The 16,583-nt window shown below is 49.8% G+C and overlaps 1 protein-coding gene across 5 annotated transcripts in view; it reads left to right on the top strand.

Annotated features, from left to right (window-relative positions):
- The window catches only part of Sdk1 (sidekick cell adhesion molecule 1), an 883,473-nt gene that overhangs the window by 825,057 nt on the left and 41,833 nt on the right, over positions 1-16,583 (top strand). For all 5 annotated transcript variants that reach the window (XM_078023675.1, XM_078023673.1, XM_078023678.1 and 2 more), the window contains 3 exons: positions 7,765-7,880; positions 9,973-10,159; positions 11,897-12,034. In XM_078023675.1, coding sequence (XP_077879801.1) covers positions 7,765-7,880; positions 9,973-10,159; positions 11,897-12,034 — 441 coding nt within the window. The remainder of the gene's footprint in view (positions 1-7,764; positions 7,881-9,972; positions 10,160-11,896; positions 12,035-16,583) is intronic.

Here is a 16,583-nt window from a genome sequence, read left to right as displayed (position 1 = left end):
CTCTGGGCTGACAAAGCTGTGCTGCCGGGCGATTCAGCCCCTGGGTGCTCAACCATCAGCATCATCCCGATCCGGCTGCCCTCTTCCTTCCCTGCTGCCCTCCAGCAGAGCGGCAAACTTGGCCCAGGCACCAAGGCCAGCTCCTCACCCATTTTTGTCAATAAAATTTTATTGGAACGCAGCCATACCTTTTTCTGTAAAGGGCTAAATAGTAAATATTTGAGCTACTTTTGCCACAGAAAGGTGGAGAGCTGAGTAGTTCCAACAGAGGCCTCAAAGCTAAGATAGTACCTGGGCCTTTACAGGAAGTTTCCACCCCGGCTCTAGAGAAGCAGCTTAGACCTTAAAAGTCAGATCCAAGTTCAGGTGTAGCCCATTCTGGGGCAAGTAGCTTAACCCACCTGAGCCTCAGTTTTCTAGGTTGTAAGATGAACTATATCTCCAACAGCATGAGTTTAGCCCGTGTAGAATGCCCAGGGTGCCTCGTGAGCAGGAGTGGTTCAGGCCCTGGATCTTGCTGTGACAGGAAGCTCACTCTCCAGGCCAGGACAAAAACAAACAGAAACATGCAAGCCGCACAGCCGGCTGGTTTCAGTGGCTTTTAACTTTGCTTATCGAACAGTGGGTGATAACGGTGATGAACCGATAAGAACGTGTAAGCACTGTGAGCCGTGGTGGGAAAACAGAGATCATTACTGGGTAGAATCAGGGCTGGATGCTCAGCAGAACAAGGGTTCAGGGCAAAACAGCAAGTTCAAATGCCGAAAGAAAAATATGTTTCTTGTTATGAGTCTGAAATTCTCTGGCCTCAACCTCCTTTTTCTATTGAAACAACCATTTTTAAAACCACTTAGTTGCTTAGGATGGCAGCTACCATCGCCCTAGATCAGCTCATGCTTACCTCGAGGCTGTGGAAGGGAGAGTGCCCATCCCGATTGCTGTGGCTTGGCTGTGATGTGTCCCCCGGGAGTACATGGAATAGGAGTTTGGTCCTCCATGTGGAGATGTTAGAAGATGGGACTTTTAAAAGATAAGGCTCATGGGTAGTCCTTAGAGGCATGTCCTTCAAGGAGACTGTGGGACCTCAGTCTCTTCTGCTTCCTTCCTCATCACATGATCTCTTGCTCCCACACGTGCTACCACCATTGCTGGTGCCTCAACTGAGGGGGAGACCCTGAGTCATGCCATTGGAATTTCAGCATCTGAAACTGAACTGAGTAAACCTCTCTTCTTTATAAAGTTAGGCTACCTCTGGTGTTTTGTGGCAGCAGTGTAAAATGAATGGATGTACCACACCTCTGCTACTCGTAGATCCTCCACCTGGAGTGTCCTGCCTTCCCACACCCATCCATCTGCTCAGTCAGAACCTAGAGCTCCAGTAAGCTCTTCCCTGTGTGTCCTGGAAGCTCCTGTGATCAGAGCCACTTGATGAATCCTGTACTGTTCCAGAGCTCTGTTCTTCTCATATGCAAATAAAAAGGCCCGGCTTCTACATACCTGCAGTGCCATGCCATGTACAGAGACTCATTGACCCCGAGTGGGTTATCTCTGGAACACCTGCACCATGCAAATGTGATGTTTCTGACTGGGCTGCACCAAACCACAGCCAGTCTCTAAGCACACAGACTGTGTGGAGGCTGGGCCCAGGTCAGGCTGCAGCCAGGATAATTTCAGGCAGCTATTGCCATGCAACAAGTTACTCCATTTGTATACTGAAGACAATAAACATTTGCTGCTTCAGTGTCTCTGTGTACAGCATAGTGGGTCCTCTGCTTCAGGATCTCTGAAAACGTATCAGCCTGGCAGTGTCTTCGAAGGAAAGGACCAGTGTACAAGCTCGCTTGTGTGATTGTTGGCAGGATTCTGTTCCCCAAGGCAGTTGGACGAAGGCTCAGTTTTCATGAGCTGTTGGCCAGAGGCCTCCCTGAGCTCCTTGCCAGGAAGGGTCTCCCATGGGGCATCTCACAGCATGGCAAGTGGTTCCATCCACAGGGAGGAACAAGAAGCCCAGGCTCCTGTGACCGAATCCCAGCAGTGCCAGGTTCTGCTTCTTAGAAGCAAGTCACTGGTTAAACCCATGTTCCAGAACCAAGACATGAGATCATCGAGCTATGTTAGAAGTTTCCCACAAGGGGACACACGTTTATCTCTTCAAACACTGTCGTATAGCTATTTAGAGTCTCCATAGGGTGTGCCCCAGATGGAACCAGTGCCCACCCTCCCCTGGGCAATTTCCTGGGTGGAGAGGGACCATGATGGCCGTACTTCCTCAGGAAGGAGCTCATGGGCTCATAGCCAGACATCTGGATCCACCTCTCCTTTGGGGCCCTGTGTACAGGATTCGGCTTCATCTCACCTGGGTCATTTCATTTCAAAGCCCTTCAAGTTTGGTGACTTCCCCTCTTACACATATCAGGACAGAGGCTCAGAGAGACCCAACAAAGTACTTGGAATCACACAGTCAGCAAGTGGGAAATCATCACCTACTCTTGACCCCAAAAGTTCTAGAGAATTCTGGAAAGAAGGGGGCTCCAGTTGACAGAAGGGTGATCCGTGTCCATCATGTCTGTTACAGGTTTATAAAATATGATTTTTTTACTTGGAATCATCCATTGTAAGCTTTTTAAAAATTACCAATGATGCCAACTGAAGCCCTCAAAACAACCCAAAGTCCCTGGAAGGCAGGGTTGTGGACAGTTGGCCCATCTGGGGCAGCAGCCTTTCCAGGCCCTGTGAGGATGATGGTGATTTGGACACCCTCGTCCTTGGGCTCCTGCGCTCATCCTGGTACCTGGCTTTGTGTTTCCTGGCTCCCTGACAAGCCTGCCTGTCCCCAGGGGCTCACTTTGCTGCCTTGAGTCTTGCTCTCTGTCACTAGCTCTGACTTGTCCCCAGCCAGTTGAAGCAGTATGTTTCATTAAACTCCTCTAAGTGTGGAGAAGGCTCCAGAGGCAACATACCTACCTGGAGTGTGCCTCCAGGTGTCCCAGCTTAAGGGGACAGATGTGTTGGCAAAGTTAGCCGAGAAGGTAAATTAGGTTAGAGAATTCTATTTCTTATTTATTTCAACGGGGAATCAGAGAGAGTATTTGACCAGGAAAATGTTGATGCAATTAAAGTAAATTGATGAATGTAGAATTTAGAAGTAATATTATTTCATTATGGTAAAACATTAACAACGATCCTCAAATTATTCCATTAAAAACCTGCTCTACCCAAATCATAAAGCACTGGATTACAAAAACTGAAAGTAGAAACCTACCACAGACCATCACAGTCTAACATGGCTCTAGCAAAAGCAGGTTCCCAGCATGACTGAGGGGGGTTTGACGAGAGCAGGAAGCCCCCACGTGGCTGACGTAGTCCTAGTAATAGTGATTGCCTGCATGAACCTAACAATAGTGGATGCCCAGCGTGGCCGGGGGTGTCCCTAGCAATAGTGGTATTTGGTGAGGCTCCTGGTAGCCCTAGCAGTACTAGGTGCCCCACTGGCCTCGGGAGGCCCTAGTGACAGGAGGATCATCTGCCTTCTGTGAGCGCAACAGGCATCCTGCTTTTAATTGATGCTCATTCCTCCCATACCCTCCTCTGACAGTACCCTCACTCTCTTGGCCATAGTCCCCTGTTAAATCCTCCCCGTTATTTAAGAGTCAGCCTGATGTTCTGTCCTCCAGGAAACACCCACATCCCCAATCTGAAGCGCTTGGAACCTCTGTTCACATCCATCTTACATTGTGGCTACTGCCATGTTTCTCTCTTGTTAAACTGTCTTCTACATCTCTGTGTCCACCCACCTGTCAGCCCTGAGCCGAGGGTCTAGTGAAGATTCAAGAAGTTTCCAGCATAGCTGAGCCCTGGAAACCAGGAACCTGACTCTCAGAGATTCCAGCCCCATGCTACGTTCACTGCCATTTTGCCTGCCCTTCAAGGCGTAACCAGTCTCTGCTTCCTCTTCTCCTCAAAACTCAGGTGGAGGTCTTGGCCATGTGAGGCCAGCCATCTTGAGATTAGGAAAAGGGGACAAGCAGCATGCCACATCCCCTCCAGAAGCTTCTTCTAGGAGGCGGCGCTGTCGCAGCTGCCTGGGTTCCACTACTGCTCCCATAGCATTGGTCAACTGGGTGGGAGGAGGGTGAGCAGACCATCTCCAGGAGAGGCCACCGCAAACTCCACGCCACACCACTGTCCTCAGGTCAGATGGATGGCCCTCCATCCTGGGGCAGTGAGCATTTTGAATGAGGGAGGAAAGAACCGAATGAATGAGCCTCCTTCTCCCTGCGGTTACTCCCTATAACTCTGAACGTTGCTCTTGCTCTCCTGAGCCTCCTTGGCTTTACCAAAGTCCACCTCCTGATCCTCAAGGGTCCACTTCAAGGCCTCAGTGGAGGCCCGAATCCTCCAGGAATACTGAGCCTGTAGGTAGTCCTGCTTTCCTCTATCCATACCGACCTACAATAAAGTCTGATTTATAAATGAGATATTACACGAGATTAACAGCAATAACTAAAGTGAGCTAGAACAGTTAGGAGAATCTACTGCAATAAAAATTATGTGGATGTGGTCTCTCTTTCTCTCTGGAATTTTCCATTTAATGTTTTCAGGCCATGATTGATCACAGGTAATGGAAACCCCAGGAAGTGAAATGCAGGTGAGGCGTGTGGCTGTAGAACTTTCTTACTTCTCCTTTCTGTGGCAGTAGCACAGCGGTGCCCATCCTGCCACCCACCTGAACACCTGAGGCAAGGCTGCAGTGCAAGGCTCTGTGTGTGACCCAGCTTACCCCAGGGCCGGTGGGACACAGATGCAGGGGCAAGAGACAAGCTCTTTGCTGACTAGCAAGTGAAGACTGCTTCGGGGAAAACCTTGTGCTTTGGGGGTTACTTGCTGATAGAGCTGAAGGTGACAGTTCCAGATGTTGCCCTAGCACCCTGGGAGGCTCCCTTTCCCAGCACAGGCAGCAGGACCAGAGAGAGCCATGCCACATCCTGGTTCAGCCTACAGCACCCAAGTTTTCAGGGCCTCTTGCAGTAACCAGCCAGAATTCCAGAAAATTCTGGAAGCCTCTGGAATTTCATTAGAGTTATCAGATGCAAGATGCCTCTGAAAGTCCCTGAATGCTCTCTGTCTTTGCCTTGATGAAGTCCCTCTCCAAGGTTATGCCAGTGCCGTGGCAAGGATGCAGGAGCCAACCCACCAAGGGTGGGAGCAACACAGCTCTGTCATGGCACCATCCGCCTCTGCATGAGGCATGCAGGACAAGTCTCAGCTTTGCACCACAACCTTTCTGTGCCACCTTTATGTGCTATGTGGGGGCAATCTACAAATCAACAATTTCCAGGTGTTCTTGCCAAAAACACTTTTGTAAAACAATTTCATTCATTAAAAAAAAAATTCCGGCTGATATTTGTGGCTTCTTAATGCTGCAAATGTTCCAGTGGGAGAACAAAAAGAAACTGACTGAACCGTGGCACCATCGGCTCCCAGCTGCATGCACTGAACAGGCAAGGCTTGCATTCGGGACTGGGAACAGCAGGACCTTCCTGAAAGTCAAGTTCTCCTCTCGAGCTGGCAGCTCAGCAGCCTTCAGGAGCCAGAAAAAATAAGTCCCCAAACTGACAGGCTTTGCTCTGTGTTTACATTTATTTCTCTCTTCCCTGCTTGTGTAATCAACAAAAAAGTCTTTGTTACCTGCAGTATTTTTATGGAACAAGAGCCCTGTGCTTCCGACGGCTGCACAGAAGCATCTCAATTGCCCGAGATGCACCAGGGGCCCTAGTCCAGTGCATCAGCCCTAGCCAGGAGGCACGCGGGCCCCAGGCACTGGGGCTGCCTGGAGCTCATGGGATCCTACCAGTTCCTGCTGATAGACATCCTAGACCAGGGCTGTTGGGACTCTGGATTTAGCGAAGTCTGTGGAAAGAAAACCTTGGGGTGTTTGGGGGGGAGTCCTAACCCACCACCAGGGTAATGGCCGTGCTCAATTTTGCCTTTCACATTTTAATTGTACAACAGTAATTTTGCAATAGAGTTGCCGATGGCAAACATGCAAAAGACATTAACTTTATTTATGTTTTGGATTATTAATGTGGCTGTTAAAATTCCTCCAGTTAGTTTTGATTGAATTGTTTTTTTGTGTGATTCTGTTGTTTAATGGAGCGGTAAATAAGAATTTCTGATAATGAGGCTGAGCATCTGTCACAACAACCTGGTGTGGGTTATTAACATTTCCATTAACGGCAGGGTGGGCAGTGATAATATGGAAACCACACAGTTAGAACAAAATAAATAGTTGGTGTCAGGCTGAGCGGGTGTTAATTACTATTTTATTCTACATTGGGGGGAGAGAGCAGAAAGTGGGGAGGGGGACCTGGGAAGGGGTGATTGATGAGGTCATTCTCTCCCCAGAAGGCTTCTCCAGAGCCCAGGTGCCCAGACATCTCGGACAGTGACTGTTTTCTTGTCTCTTTATGGCCTATAAGCAGTCCTGAATCAAAAGACAGCTATGTTTTGGGTCTGCAGATCAAGGCCATAGGAAGTGAGGTGGGCGGGGGCTTGGCCTTCTAGAGCTGGGAACCCAATAAAACTCCACACAGCTCCTCAGGGTCCAGCACGGCCCAGATTCCTACCCGGAGTGCCCAGATGGGAGAAGGGAGTAAGTCCTAGGAGGAGGCAGTGAACAGACCATCATGAGAAAGTACTCTGCATGGAATTCAGAACTGGTGTGAAGCCAGCAAAATATAGAGAGACTAGGAATGTTCCAGAATGTGCATGTGCTCTGTGCATTATTCACAACTCCCTAATGGTTGCATCGGAGGTGCAACCATGCTGTCCCCCATAGAAATCTCTTCTTTCTTTCTTTCTTTCTTTCTTTCTTTCTTTCTTTCTTTCTTTCTTTCTTTCTTTCTTTCTTATTATTTCTTACATACATAACAATAGAGGAGTGCACTACATTCATATTTTTTTGCATTGCAATTCTTAATATCCCTTTATACCACAATTTATCAAATTTCTGCATACTATGTTCTCATCTTCTGCATACTATTTGCACTGAGGGGGTACCCCAAGGAGACCCTCCCATGGGAAAGAGGGGGAAAGGGGAAATGACTTGGTGCTTAGAACTTGCAAATTTCGAGAGCCTCAGAGAGCAATGTGGAGCCACATTCCCAGGAAGCTGGTCCCATCAGCCTGGAGGAGCACCTCTGTGTGTCCAGACTCTTCTGGTCTAGGATAGACTTCACACTGGGCCACCTGTATTTGCAACGGCAATACAAATATCTTTTTTTCCCCTAAAACCTCTTCAAAAATCAGCATTTCCCCTAATGAGGAGTGTCAGCAGTGCCTGTGGCTCCCTTGCTCTTAGAGCCATAGGCATCTCTGGCCACACTCCAGGTGCCACTGGGATCAAACCACTCCTGAGCATTATCCCAAAGCCCATGGATTCCTGTACCTGTATTCAAATCCTCAGTAACTCTATCTCAGTGAGATCAGTCTTCTTTGTAATTTTGTATCTTTATGCCTTTAAGTATGTTTTTCTGGAAGGGTTTGCAGCATCCCCTGGCATGAAAGGACTAGGAACTAACTTCAGAGGCAAGAGCCTAGAGCTGGGATGTGACTGTACCCCAGGTCTCCCAAGCCAGAGCAATGTCCCGACAGAATCTCCCATGCTGCCATCGTGGAATTAGGGCTTGCATGAGTCCTGGGGGGGGGGGGGCTCAGCTTCTGAAGGAACGTGCTAGTTACCATCATGTGCTATTCTTTCCTCAGCCCCAGCGATGGCCCCGCAGAACATCCAGGTCACCCCACTCACGGCCAGCCAGCTGGAGGTCATGTGGGACCCACCGCCCCCAGAAAGCCAGAATGGGAACATCCAGGGTTACAAGGCAAGCTCTCACGCATGGGTTGGCTCTTTTTTTCCAGCTCACTTGTTGGCGGTATGAGGCCCCAGGGCTTCAGCTGGAATCCTGCTCCTCCCCAGGGCTGTGCCCTCAGCTCAATGGGTCCTGCTGTTTTCTCAGTGGCAAATACACAGCAGGCGGGAAGCTGCTGCCTTGAGCATCTGGAACAGGCCTGGCTGGACCACAGCCTGGAATCAAAGCTGCCTAGTGTGGGAAGTGGGTCTACTGCTGCTTTGTGACTACGAGGTGGGGGGTTCCTTGGCATATCCAAAGGTGGCCTGGGTTTGTCCCTCCTCCAGCCTCTGTGGCCTGCCCAGAGAACCCAACTTCTTCCTGTGCCCACTCTGGAGCCACCAGCGGATTTTCTGACAGTGACAGGAAATGAGGTGTCCTCAAAATAGCAGGTTCTCCATCCCTCAGTGCACTCAATCACTATGGGACATTGAGTAAGTCCTTCAGTTCAGTAGGTCTGGGCAGGGCCTGAGAATTACATTTCTAACAAGTTCCCAGGTGGCATGGATTTGGGGAACCTCACTTTGAGAACCACATAATGAGGTCCGAGTCATCATTAGCTAAATGTTTCAGAGATGGAGGAAAAGAAAAGACAGCATCCTGTTCCAACATGAGCCCCGGGGGCAGGGGGTGGGTTACACAGAGTCAGTTTGCCCAGGGCACCTTGAGCTCTTGGCTGCTAAGGTCTCATCTGCTAGGAGAGCTTGGAACCCCTGGACAGCTGTGAAAACCGTTCAGAAGAAAAAAAAAAAAAAGAAAAGAAAACCCTGTTCTGTTTCCTGAAAATGCCCCATCCTTCTCTAGAATTAATTTCCTTGTCTGGCCTGCTAGAGCCCCAGTTGATCAGTTACCAGATTCTATGGTTTAGCCTGCCCTGATGCCTATTGGACCAATTAAATGTCCATTTAAAAATGATTCTTGTAGGTGTTTTATGAAAATTAATACCTTCCTCCCTGGCAGGGCTGTTACAATGATTAATGAGGCAATGGCAAGTCCTGTGAGCTCGGAGGCAAGGTGCTATTTATGTATGTCCAAAATATGTTTTCTCATTTCCTTAATGATAAAGACATTGAACTTGGATATTGATCTCAAGTTAGCAAGGCTTGTGTGAGTGAAGGATCCTCTTTGGTCAGCTCTGCAAGCAGATGTGCAGCTGTGTCTTGCAGGTAGAAATCAGTGGTGCCCACGTGTCAGGACCTGCTTCAGCAGAGATGTGACTTGTGCACATGCAAGGTGGGATTCTGGCCCTGGGCTCCCACTGCCCCCTGCATCCTCTGTGCCGCTCTTGCACAGGGTGTACCGCTTAAAAGGCCTGGCTCAGGCTTAGTTCTTCAGAGCCAGGGTGGATCTTCTGGCCTGTGTTGTCTTTGGGCAGCCCAGCTGGCACTGGCTGGGGCAGTGGTTCCTGGCCAGCTGTCTAGGGAAGTAATTCTGGCAACCAATTCAAACTTTTATGCTTGGGCATCAAGTTCACCTAGGAGCACATCAAAGCTAGCCGAGAAAAAAATGGAACCCAGAAGAGGTACAGGGCTTTACCCCAGTTCTGAGTCCAACATGGCTCTACTTCCTATGGTTATTTTAGTGTTTTAATTTCCAAAGTATTTTTTCACATTGATCAAAAAATTAGATCTCAGTTTTGAACAAAATGTGGTCACATGGTAAAGTTTGAGGGCTCATTATTTCCATAGATTGGAGCAGGAGGTAGACTGTCTCCAAAAGACTGAAAGGCCCAGCACAGGCCCTGGTACAGGCCCCAGCAGGGCAAGCTTTATAATCTAGGCACCAAGAGGAGACTGAAGGAAAGAACCCCTCCCACCCTGAGACCCCCATCTTGAAAGGTTTGAGTAGGCAGTGCTCACTGTCTAGATGATCAACTCAGAAACACTAAACTTTGCCCAATGACATCAGCAACCAGAGACCTTCACCTGCCCATAGTCACCCCTGGTCCCTTGGAGGAAGATGCCCCATCCTACAGGACTCTGCCCAGGACGCAGGCCCAGCCTCAGAAGCTGATCCTACATGCAGCTTCCTCACGGCCCTCCCTTCCCGGTGTCCTTTCTAACAGATCTACTACTGGGAGTCAGACAGGCGGAACGAAACAGAGAAAATGAAGGTCCTGTTCCTCCCTGAGCCCACAGTGAAGCTGAAGAACCTGACCAGCCACACCAAGTACATGGTCAGCATCTCCGCCTTCAACGCTGCTGGCGACGGGCCCAAGAGTGACCCTCGGCAGGGGCGCACCCATCAGGCCGGTAAGTGGGCCGTTTCCTCTCTGCAGGCCTTAGTCACCAACCTGTGTCACTTCCCTGGTGGCTCTGGGGACGCCCAGGCAGAATAAACCACCTTTTCCTTTGGTTTCACAGCTCTTTGCTCTACCTTTCCTGTCACTGGTGTCACCTTGTATAGCAGAAATTTGAAGAGACAGGACTTGGTTCCTGGTAGCTGGCCTCGCCTGGTCCATGGTGGCACTAAGCCAGAGTTAACGATGGAGCAACGTGTGTTCCTTCCTGAGCCCTTGAGGGTGGCAGGGGAAGGAAGGGCTTTGCCCTCAGTCCAGCCTCATTTTTGACCTACAGGCCACACGGCATTGCCTCTGGAAACTTCTCATTGGAGCCACCTCCTTTGTGTGGACCCCTGGGGCCGAGCTTCTTGTGCATCAAAGCCAGGCCCCAAGTCTAGGTCTCCCTGGTTTTGGGTCCATAGAGCACCCCTGGAGTAGCTTGGCAGCTGCCTCTCAGCACAGGTGCATAGACAGGGTCCACGCTGACAAGGCTGTCCTTAAGGCCTCACCCCATGCAGAGGGTGCAGTGTATGGCTAGCAGGCCACTTCCCTAGCAAGTCTTGGCTTTTGGTGGCCTGGAAATCAAAGATACCCCCAAGAAATAGTGAACTAACCTTAAGGTCCAAAAGTTTCTCAGAGACCCTTAATGAGACCCAGGAAGTCCAAGACTGGGAAAGTGAGATTCGGGAACCTTTGGGGTACAAAGATGCAGGGCTTTGGGCTCCCTGACATTCTGTGGGTTCAGCCAATTAACACCCTATCCAAATGATCAACCCCTAATCAGGGGCCCCAGGCCCACATCCTGTGAGATTACTATGCCCAAGTTCAAGAGCTGCTTCCTTCTGCCCCCATCCAGCACCCAAGGAGGCCAGTTTTGAAATCTGAGCTGGAAGGACATGAAAAGATTTGTGGGGCAGAAAGTAGAGGCTGGGGTTACCTTGGGACACCAGGACTTGGTAGTCATGGGACTAAAGGACCCAGAATGGGAGGGAAGAGGGATCTGCTGCTCCAGGAGGCCCTCTAAGCGGCAGGGTGCTGGTGGAGGGATGAAGCACCCATCCAGCCTGTCAGGCAGGGCCAGCCCCATACATGTCCACCTGCGTGCAGCCTGGGCAGAGATAGGTAAGCAAACTCCCACCATCCTGGCCACACTCCTGGCCTCCCATGTCTGCCAGCAACTCCCCTGTCAGCCCAGCAGGGCCCACTAAGACCACAGTGACCAGGGATTCAGATGGAGGCATGAGGGTATCCTGAATGGTCCCCAGGAGAGGGGAGAGGCCAGGTGAGGAGAGGCCGGGTGGGGAAAGGCCAGATGGGGAGAGGCTGTGTCCACTGCAGAACTCCCTCTCCCCAAAAGAGCAGGACAGGGACCTTGGGCTAGCAGTCATGGGAAGTGGACCGTCTGCATTTCATTTTCTGTTTCCATCTGTTATTCATTTTTAGGCCTCTGTCAGTTCGCCTCTCAAGCTCCTTTGTGTTTCAACTCTGTCATTTTCTCTGCTCTTCTCGGGAGGGTCTGTGTTGCTGATTGATCCTAGGAAGTTCAGAGGTGATCAATGAGTCTCCTTTTCATCCTGTGGCATTTAGACTTTTACTGAGTTGAAAATAACACCTAATAACATTTTCTCTTCTTTGTGGAGGCTCAGACACGTACGTGCGATCCATAAAGGTATTTTAGTGGGAGTCACTTTGTGCTCTGTTCTTCCAGCTCCTGGAGCCCCCAGCTTCTTGGCATTCTCAGAAATAACCTCCACCACGCTCAACGTGTCCTGGGGAGAGCCGGTGGCAGCCAATGGTGTCCTGCAGGGCTATCGGGTGGTGTATGAGCCCTTGGCACCTGTCCAAGGTAAGATCAGGGGGAGCTGGGGAGGGCACCAGGTCTACCACCTGACCTTGCTTTCAGCCATGGAGTCTTCCAGAAGCTCAGAAAGGGAAGGAAAGGCTAATCTGAGACAGGCCCCAAGTTCAGAGTCCAATATGATGATTTCCCTATGGAACCATGTTATATGCTCCCTTAACTAGTCTCCAAACCCCATGATGGTTCTATCTTATTCCTCCTGAGAGCTGAGTCCCTGTGGTGGCCCATAGAGACCACCTCAAGCTCCACCTGGAACTCTGTTGGCAGTGTTGGCCCTTTGGATATCATGCGCATCCTAGAAGAGACATTGAGAGTCCAGGGGCCCAAGGGAGTGCTCTGGGGCTCCCTGCCACTCTTTTGTGTCTCAGCAAACATTCATCAAGTACCTGCAGTGTCTCCAACATTGTTCTGGATGCTGGAGTCCATGGGCCCAGGAAAGCAAGTGTCTTGACTTGAGACCCTTGTCTTGCATTGAGATCCTTGTTTTCTTGAGTCTGTTGCCGAAAACTCAGTCCTTGTCCCCAATACCAACCCAATACCGAGGACACAGTTTAGAGAAAAAGAAAGAAAAAAGGTTTATTGCTTTGTTAGCAAAGGAGAAACACAAGACACTCTTGTCCCAAAGGCTATGATTCTGCCCATCTGCAGGAACAGGTGCTGTTAAAGAGGTGACTAAAAGGCTACCTTCCCGTGTTCTCTGCTGGAGTTGTAATTCACTTGTTAATTTGGGAGATAGTCATTTCTGAGATCTTCTGGTGAAAAAGATCACAAACACCATCCCCAAAGTCTGGATGATTTTGTTCCTATGGTGGGTGTGTACTCAAGGACAGATAAATCTGCCTAGGATGGGGAAGAAAGTTGAAAGTTAATCCTGTTTCCCCTGAGATCAGGGACGGGGAGAGATTAGGAGGGAGCAGGGAGAGCGGAAGAGAAAAAAACATGTCCATTTTAAAAATAAGTTGCAATGGCAGAGAAGCAAAAGTCATATTCAAAGTATAAAGTGCACCACGGCTATAAGTCCAGCAAGTTTATATTCCAGGGGTACAGAGGCAACTTGCAAATAATTAAACCAACAAGCAAAACTGAGATGGTAATTGATGCTGTGAGGAAAAGAGGCCAGGAGCACATGAGGATGTTGCAAGTCAAGAAGGACTGGGCACACACGCTGAGGGGAACCTTCCTACAGAGGACTCACAGACCCTGGGGGAGACAGGGCTTAGTGTCCTGCGAGACCTGGGCTGAATGAGGGAATATGTGGCAGGCCAAAGCTGGTTGAGGTGGTCTGGATTTTCCTAGGGAATGTGCTGTAGTTTGGATCTAGAATGTTCCCCCAAAGGCTCATGTGTTGGGTTCTTAGTGCAGCAGTGTTCAGAGGTGGGGCTTCTGGGAAGAGATTGAGTCATGAGAGTTCTGATCTCATCAGTGGATTAATCCATTGATGATTCATCGCTGAATGGATTATTGGGGGAGAGGTGTTAGAAATTAAGAGGTGGGGTCTAGGTGAAAGGACTAAGTCTTTGGGGATGTGCCCTTAAGGATTATCTTTGTCCCTTGCCCCTTCCTCCTCCCCCATTTTTCTGCTTCCTGACTGCCACGAGGTAAGCAGATTTGCTCATCCGCACCTTCCCCACCATGATGGTCTTTCTCGATACAAGTCCACAGTGATGGAGCCTAGCACCTGCAGACTGAAATCTCCCAACCATAGGCCAAAATAAACCTTTCCTCTTTAAGTTTTATCTCAGGTGTTTTGTCACAGTGATAGAAAACTGACTAACACAGAAGGAAATGGAGCAAGAGGACCTGAGTGACACAAGGCCCAGATCCCCCTGGCTAAATACTGCAGTCTAAATACCACAGGATGAAAAGAGGATTATTGATCACACCAGAACTTTCCGGATCAATCTGAAGCAGACCCTCTGGATAGTGAGGAGGGAGTGTTTGAACACAGAGGAGCTTGGGAGAAGAAATGACAAAGCTCAAAAATGAATAGGTGGAAACAGAAGATGGTGGGCAGATGGCTTTGGGGAGAGTAGGTTGCAGGGACCCCACAGGAGTTCTGCAGTGGGAGAGCAGGCAGGGGCTGTGGCAGAGCCCACAAGAGCCTGGAGGAGACGGATGGTGGAGGGAAAGGTGAGCGGCGGTGGGTTAGGGCTGTGTTTTGAAGGAGACATAGATTGCCCTTGGACTGTAGGCAAAGTGAGTGATAGGCTCTCACTCCATGGCGGTCACTCCTGTTCCTACACTGATAAAGCGAGACCTGCCTCTGGTATCTTCTCGGCCATCTCCCTTATCTACTAGATGACTGATGTGTACGCGTCCACTGAGGGCCCATGACATTTCTCTCTCACCTCAGAGTCAAGCCCAGCTGTCTCTGCCCAGTGGCCCAGGGCAGGTTCCCCTGGTAATATATACAGACAGACTATAAAAATTATAGATTATTGAATGTCTAGGAGAAAAAATATAACCAGCATATCAAATAATATTGGCTCTCCATTTAAAGCAGTGATAAAAGTTTCCTTTTGAAATAAGCACATTCAGATAAAACAGGGACTTGATTTGAAGGAGGACATTTAAACACTAGATTTTATTTCATCGAAAGTAAGATGCCATTGATGTAAGATTCATAGTTATTTTATTACATGCTAAGAAAGAAAAAATACTCCTAATAAACTATGGCCCAATACTTGTGTGTCATCTATTCTAAACTGCATCCCAGAGATGTGAAAATGTGAGAAAGAAAAACAAAATGTATCTGAGATCATCGCTGTGTCTGACAGTGATATGAACACAGCGGAGGCGATCAGGAACGTGGTTCTGAAAGTGCAAAGAGAGCCCCAGAAGGACGTGGACTTGGCATGGTCCCTGCTCAGTGTGTTCTTTCCAGAACGCAGCACCCGTCTGGGAACATGGTGGCCTTGGTGTGGCCATCTTCAAGAACCCAGTGGCAGATGTCCAGGAGGGGACCTGCCCATCATTCCTGTGTCCTCTGCAGGGAGAAGTAGCAGAGAATTTCCATGTTGCTTGGCAGTGTTTTCTTTCCCTGACACACCTCTGCATACACAGGCACACACACACACATGCATGGTGTGTACATTGGTTCACGTGCACAAGGAGCCCAAGTTACAAATACTTTTCCGAGGATATCATCAAAATAATGAGAAATGATTGTCAAAACCTCATGATTCTAATTGAGTCCTTCCTTATCAAAAGAGCATAAGTTCGCCATTCTTCCTGTCCTGTGTTGGCGGCCTTGCAGGGTCTCTAGAAAGCCCCTGGCATGCACACCTGGGCCGCAGCTCGTGGTCCATAGCCCTCCAGGCAAGACAGGTACCAGGATCATTCCTCAGTCAGAAACTCCACACCAGGACTCAAAGCGCACTGTGTTCTTCTGGCTTCACTTCCACGCTGCCAAGAATGGTCCTGGTTTCTACACACTGTCCCCACCCCAACCTCCCAGGGAGGTGACCCCACATTGCCGATTCCCCTTGTATGACCAAGATGCAGTTTCTCATTAATTTTCATAATTTTTGTCTTATCGGAAAAGTCGAAGGCATTCCAGGATGTGCTGTTGGGGGATTGCGCTCCTAGTGTGTGGCACATTGGTGGCTTGCCATGTTCCCCTGTAGAAATGCCCTGCAGGCTCACTCACAGTGTGGGTTGGTTTACTGAGCACTCACTATGAACTGGGCACTGCGCCACATCCTTGCCGTTCACCGTCCATAAATCTTCATGACAACTCTACCCTGAGCTTCCACCTGGATTCCCAATTCACAGACCAAGGAACTTGGCCCGGAACCCTTAGTTTGTTTGCCCCAAACCTGAATTTCAAGGATGATGAGGAAGGTGGGATCTGGCTCAAGAGCCCAGCTCTAGACAGCCTGTGATGGGGAGAAGATGCCAAGCGCTTGTGTTCCTGAAGGCGAGCGTGACAGAGGGCGCCAGAGATGGAGCTCGGGGAGGGTGCACTCAATCATGTCACGTTCCATCTCAGCCACATGCCATGTGTGGGGTTGTCACTCCTCCAAGTGACAATGGGTAGGATCACTCAGTTATCACCATCTCGCCTCTTTTCACAAGTCATAGACAGTCCTTCTCGGGAATTATCTCTTGTCTGTTGACAAGGACTGGCTGGCTCCTAGGCCTGTCATCCTGGCTTTAGCCCTGAGGGCTTTGTGCTCCGAAGCTGGAGCGGGGAGGGACAGCTCTCTGGCGCTGTGGCTCCCCATCACTCCACAGGTTGCAAACGCGGGACTCTCAGCACAGACAGCTCAAGAACAAACCAGGACTCCCAGATTTGGAGCCACTGTAGCTTGGGCACAGTCCTGACTTCCTGATTCTTGTGTATCTACCACGGCTGACCCGGGGCCTAGCTTCCCATCCCTGGGAATGGCAGGAAGGGTCCAGCCCCAGCTCTGCTGCAGGCAGCTCTGCCTCTAAGCAGCGGCTCTTACCAAGTCAAAGGGCCCCGCCAGGCTCCTCCACTCCACAGGCCAGCCCAGCCCACAGCTGCTCCTGCTTCAGCCGCAGACTTCTCCTG

The sequence above is a fragment of the Ictidomys tridecemlineatus genome, chromosome 10 (assembly GCF_052094955.1).
Source record: "Ictidomys tridecemlineatus isolate mIctTri1 chromosome 10, mIctTri1.hap1, whole genome shotgun sequence".
Classification (NCBI taxonomy): domain Eukaryota; kingdom Metazoa; phylum Chordata; class Mammalia; order Rodentia; family Sciuridae; genus Ictidomys; species Ictidomys tridecemlineatus.
Note: the sequence above shows the minus strand (reverse complement) of the source record. Positions and strands in the feature narration are given on the sequence as shown.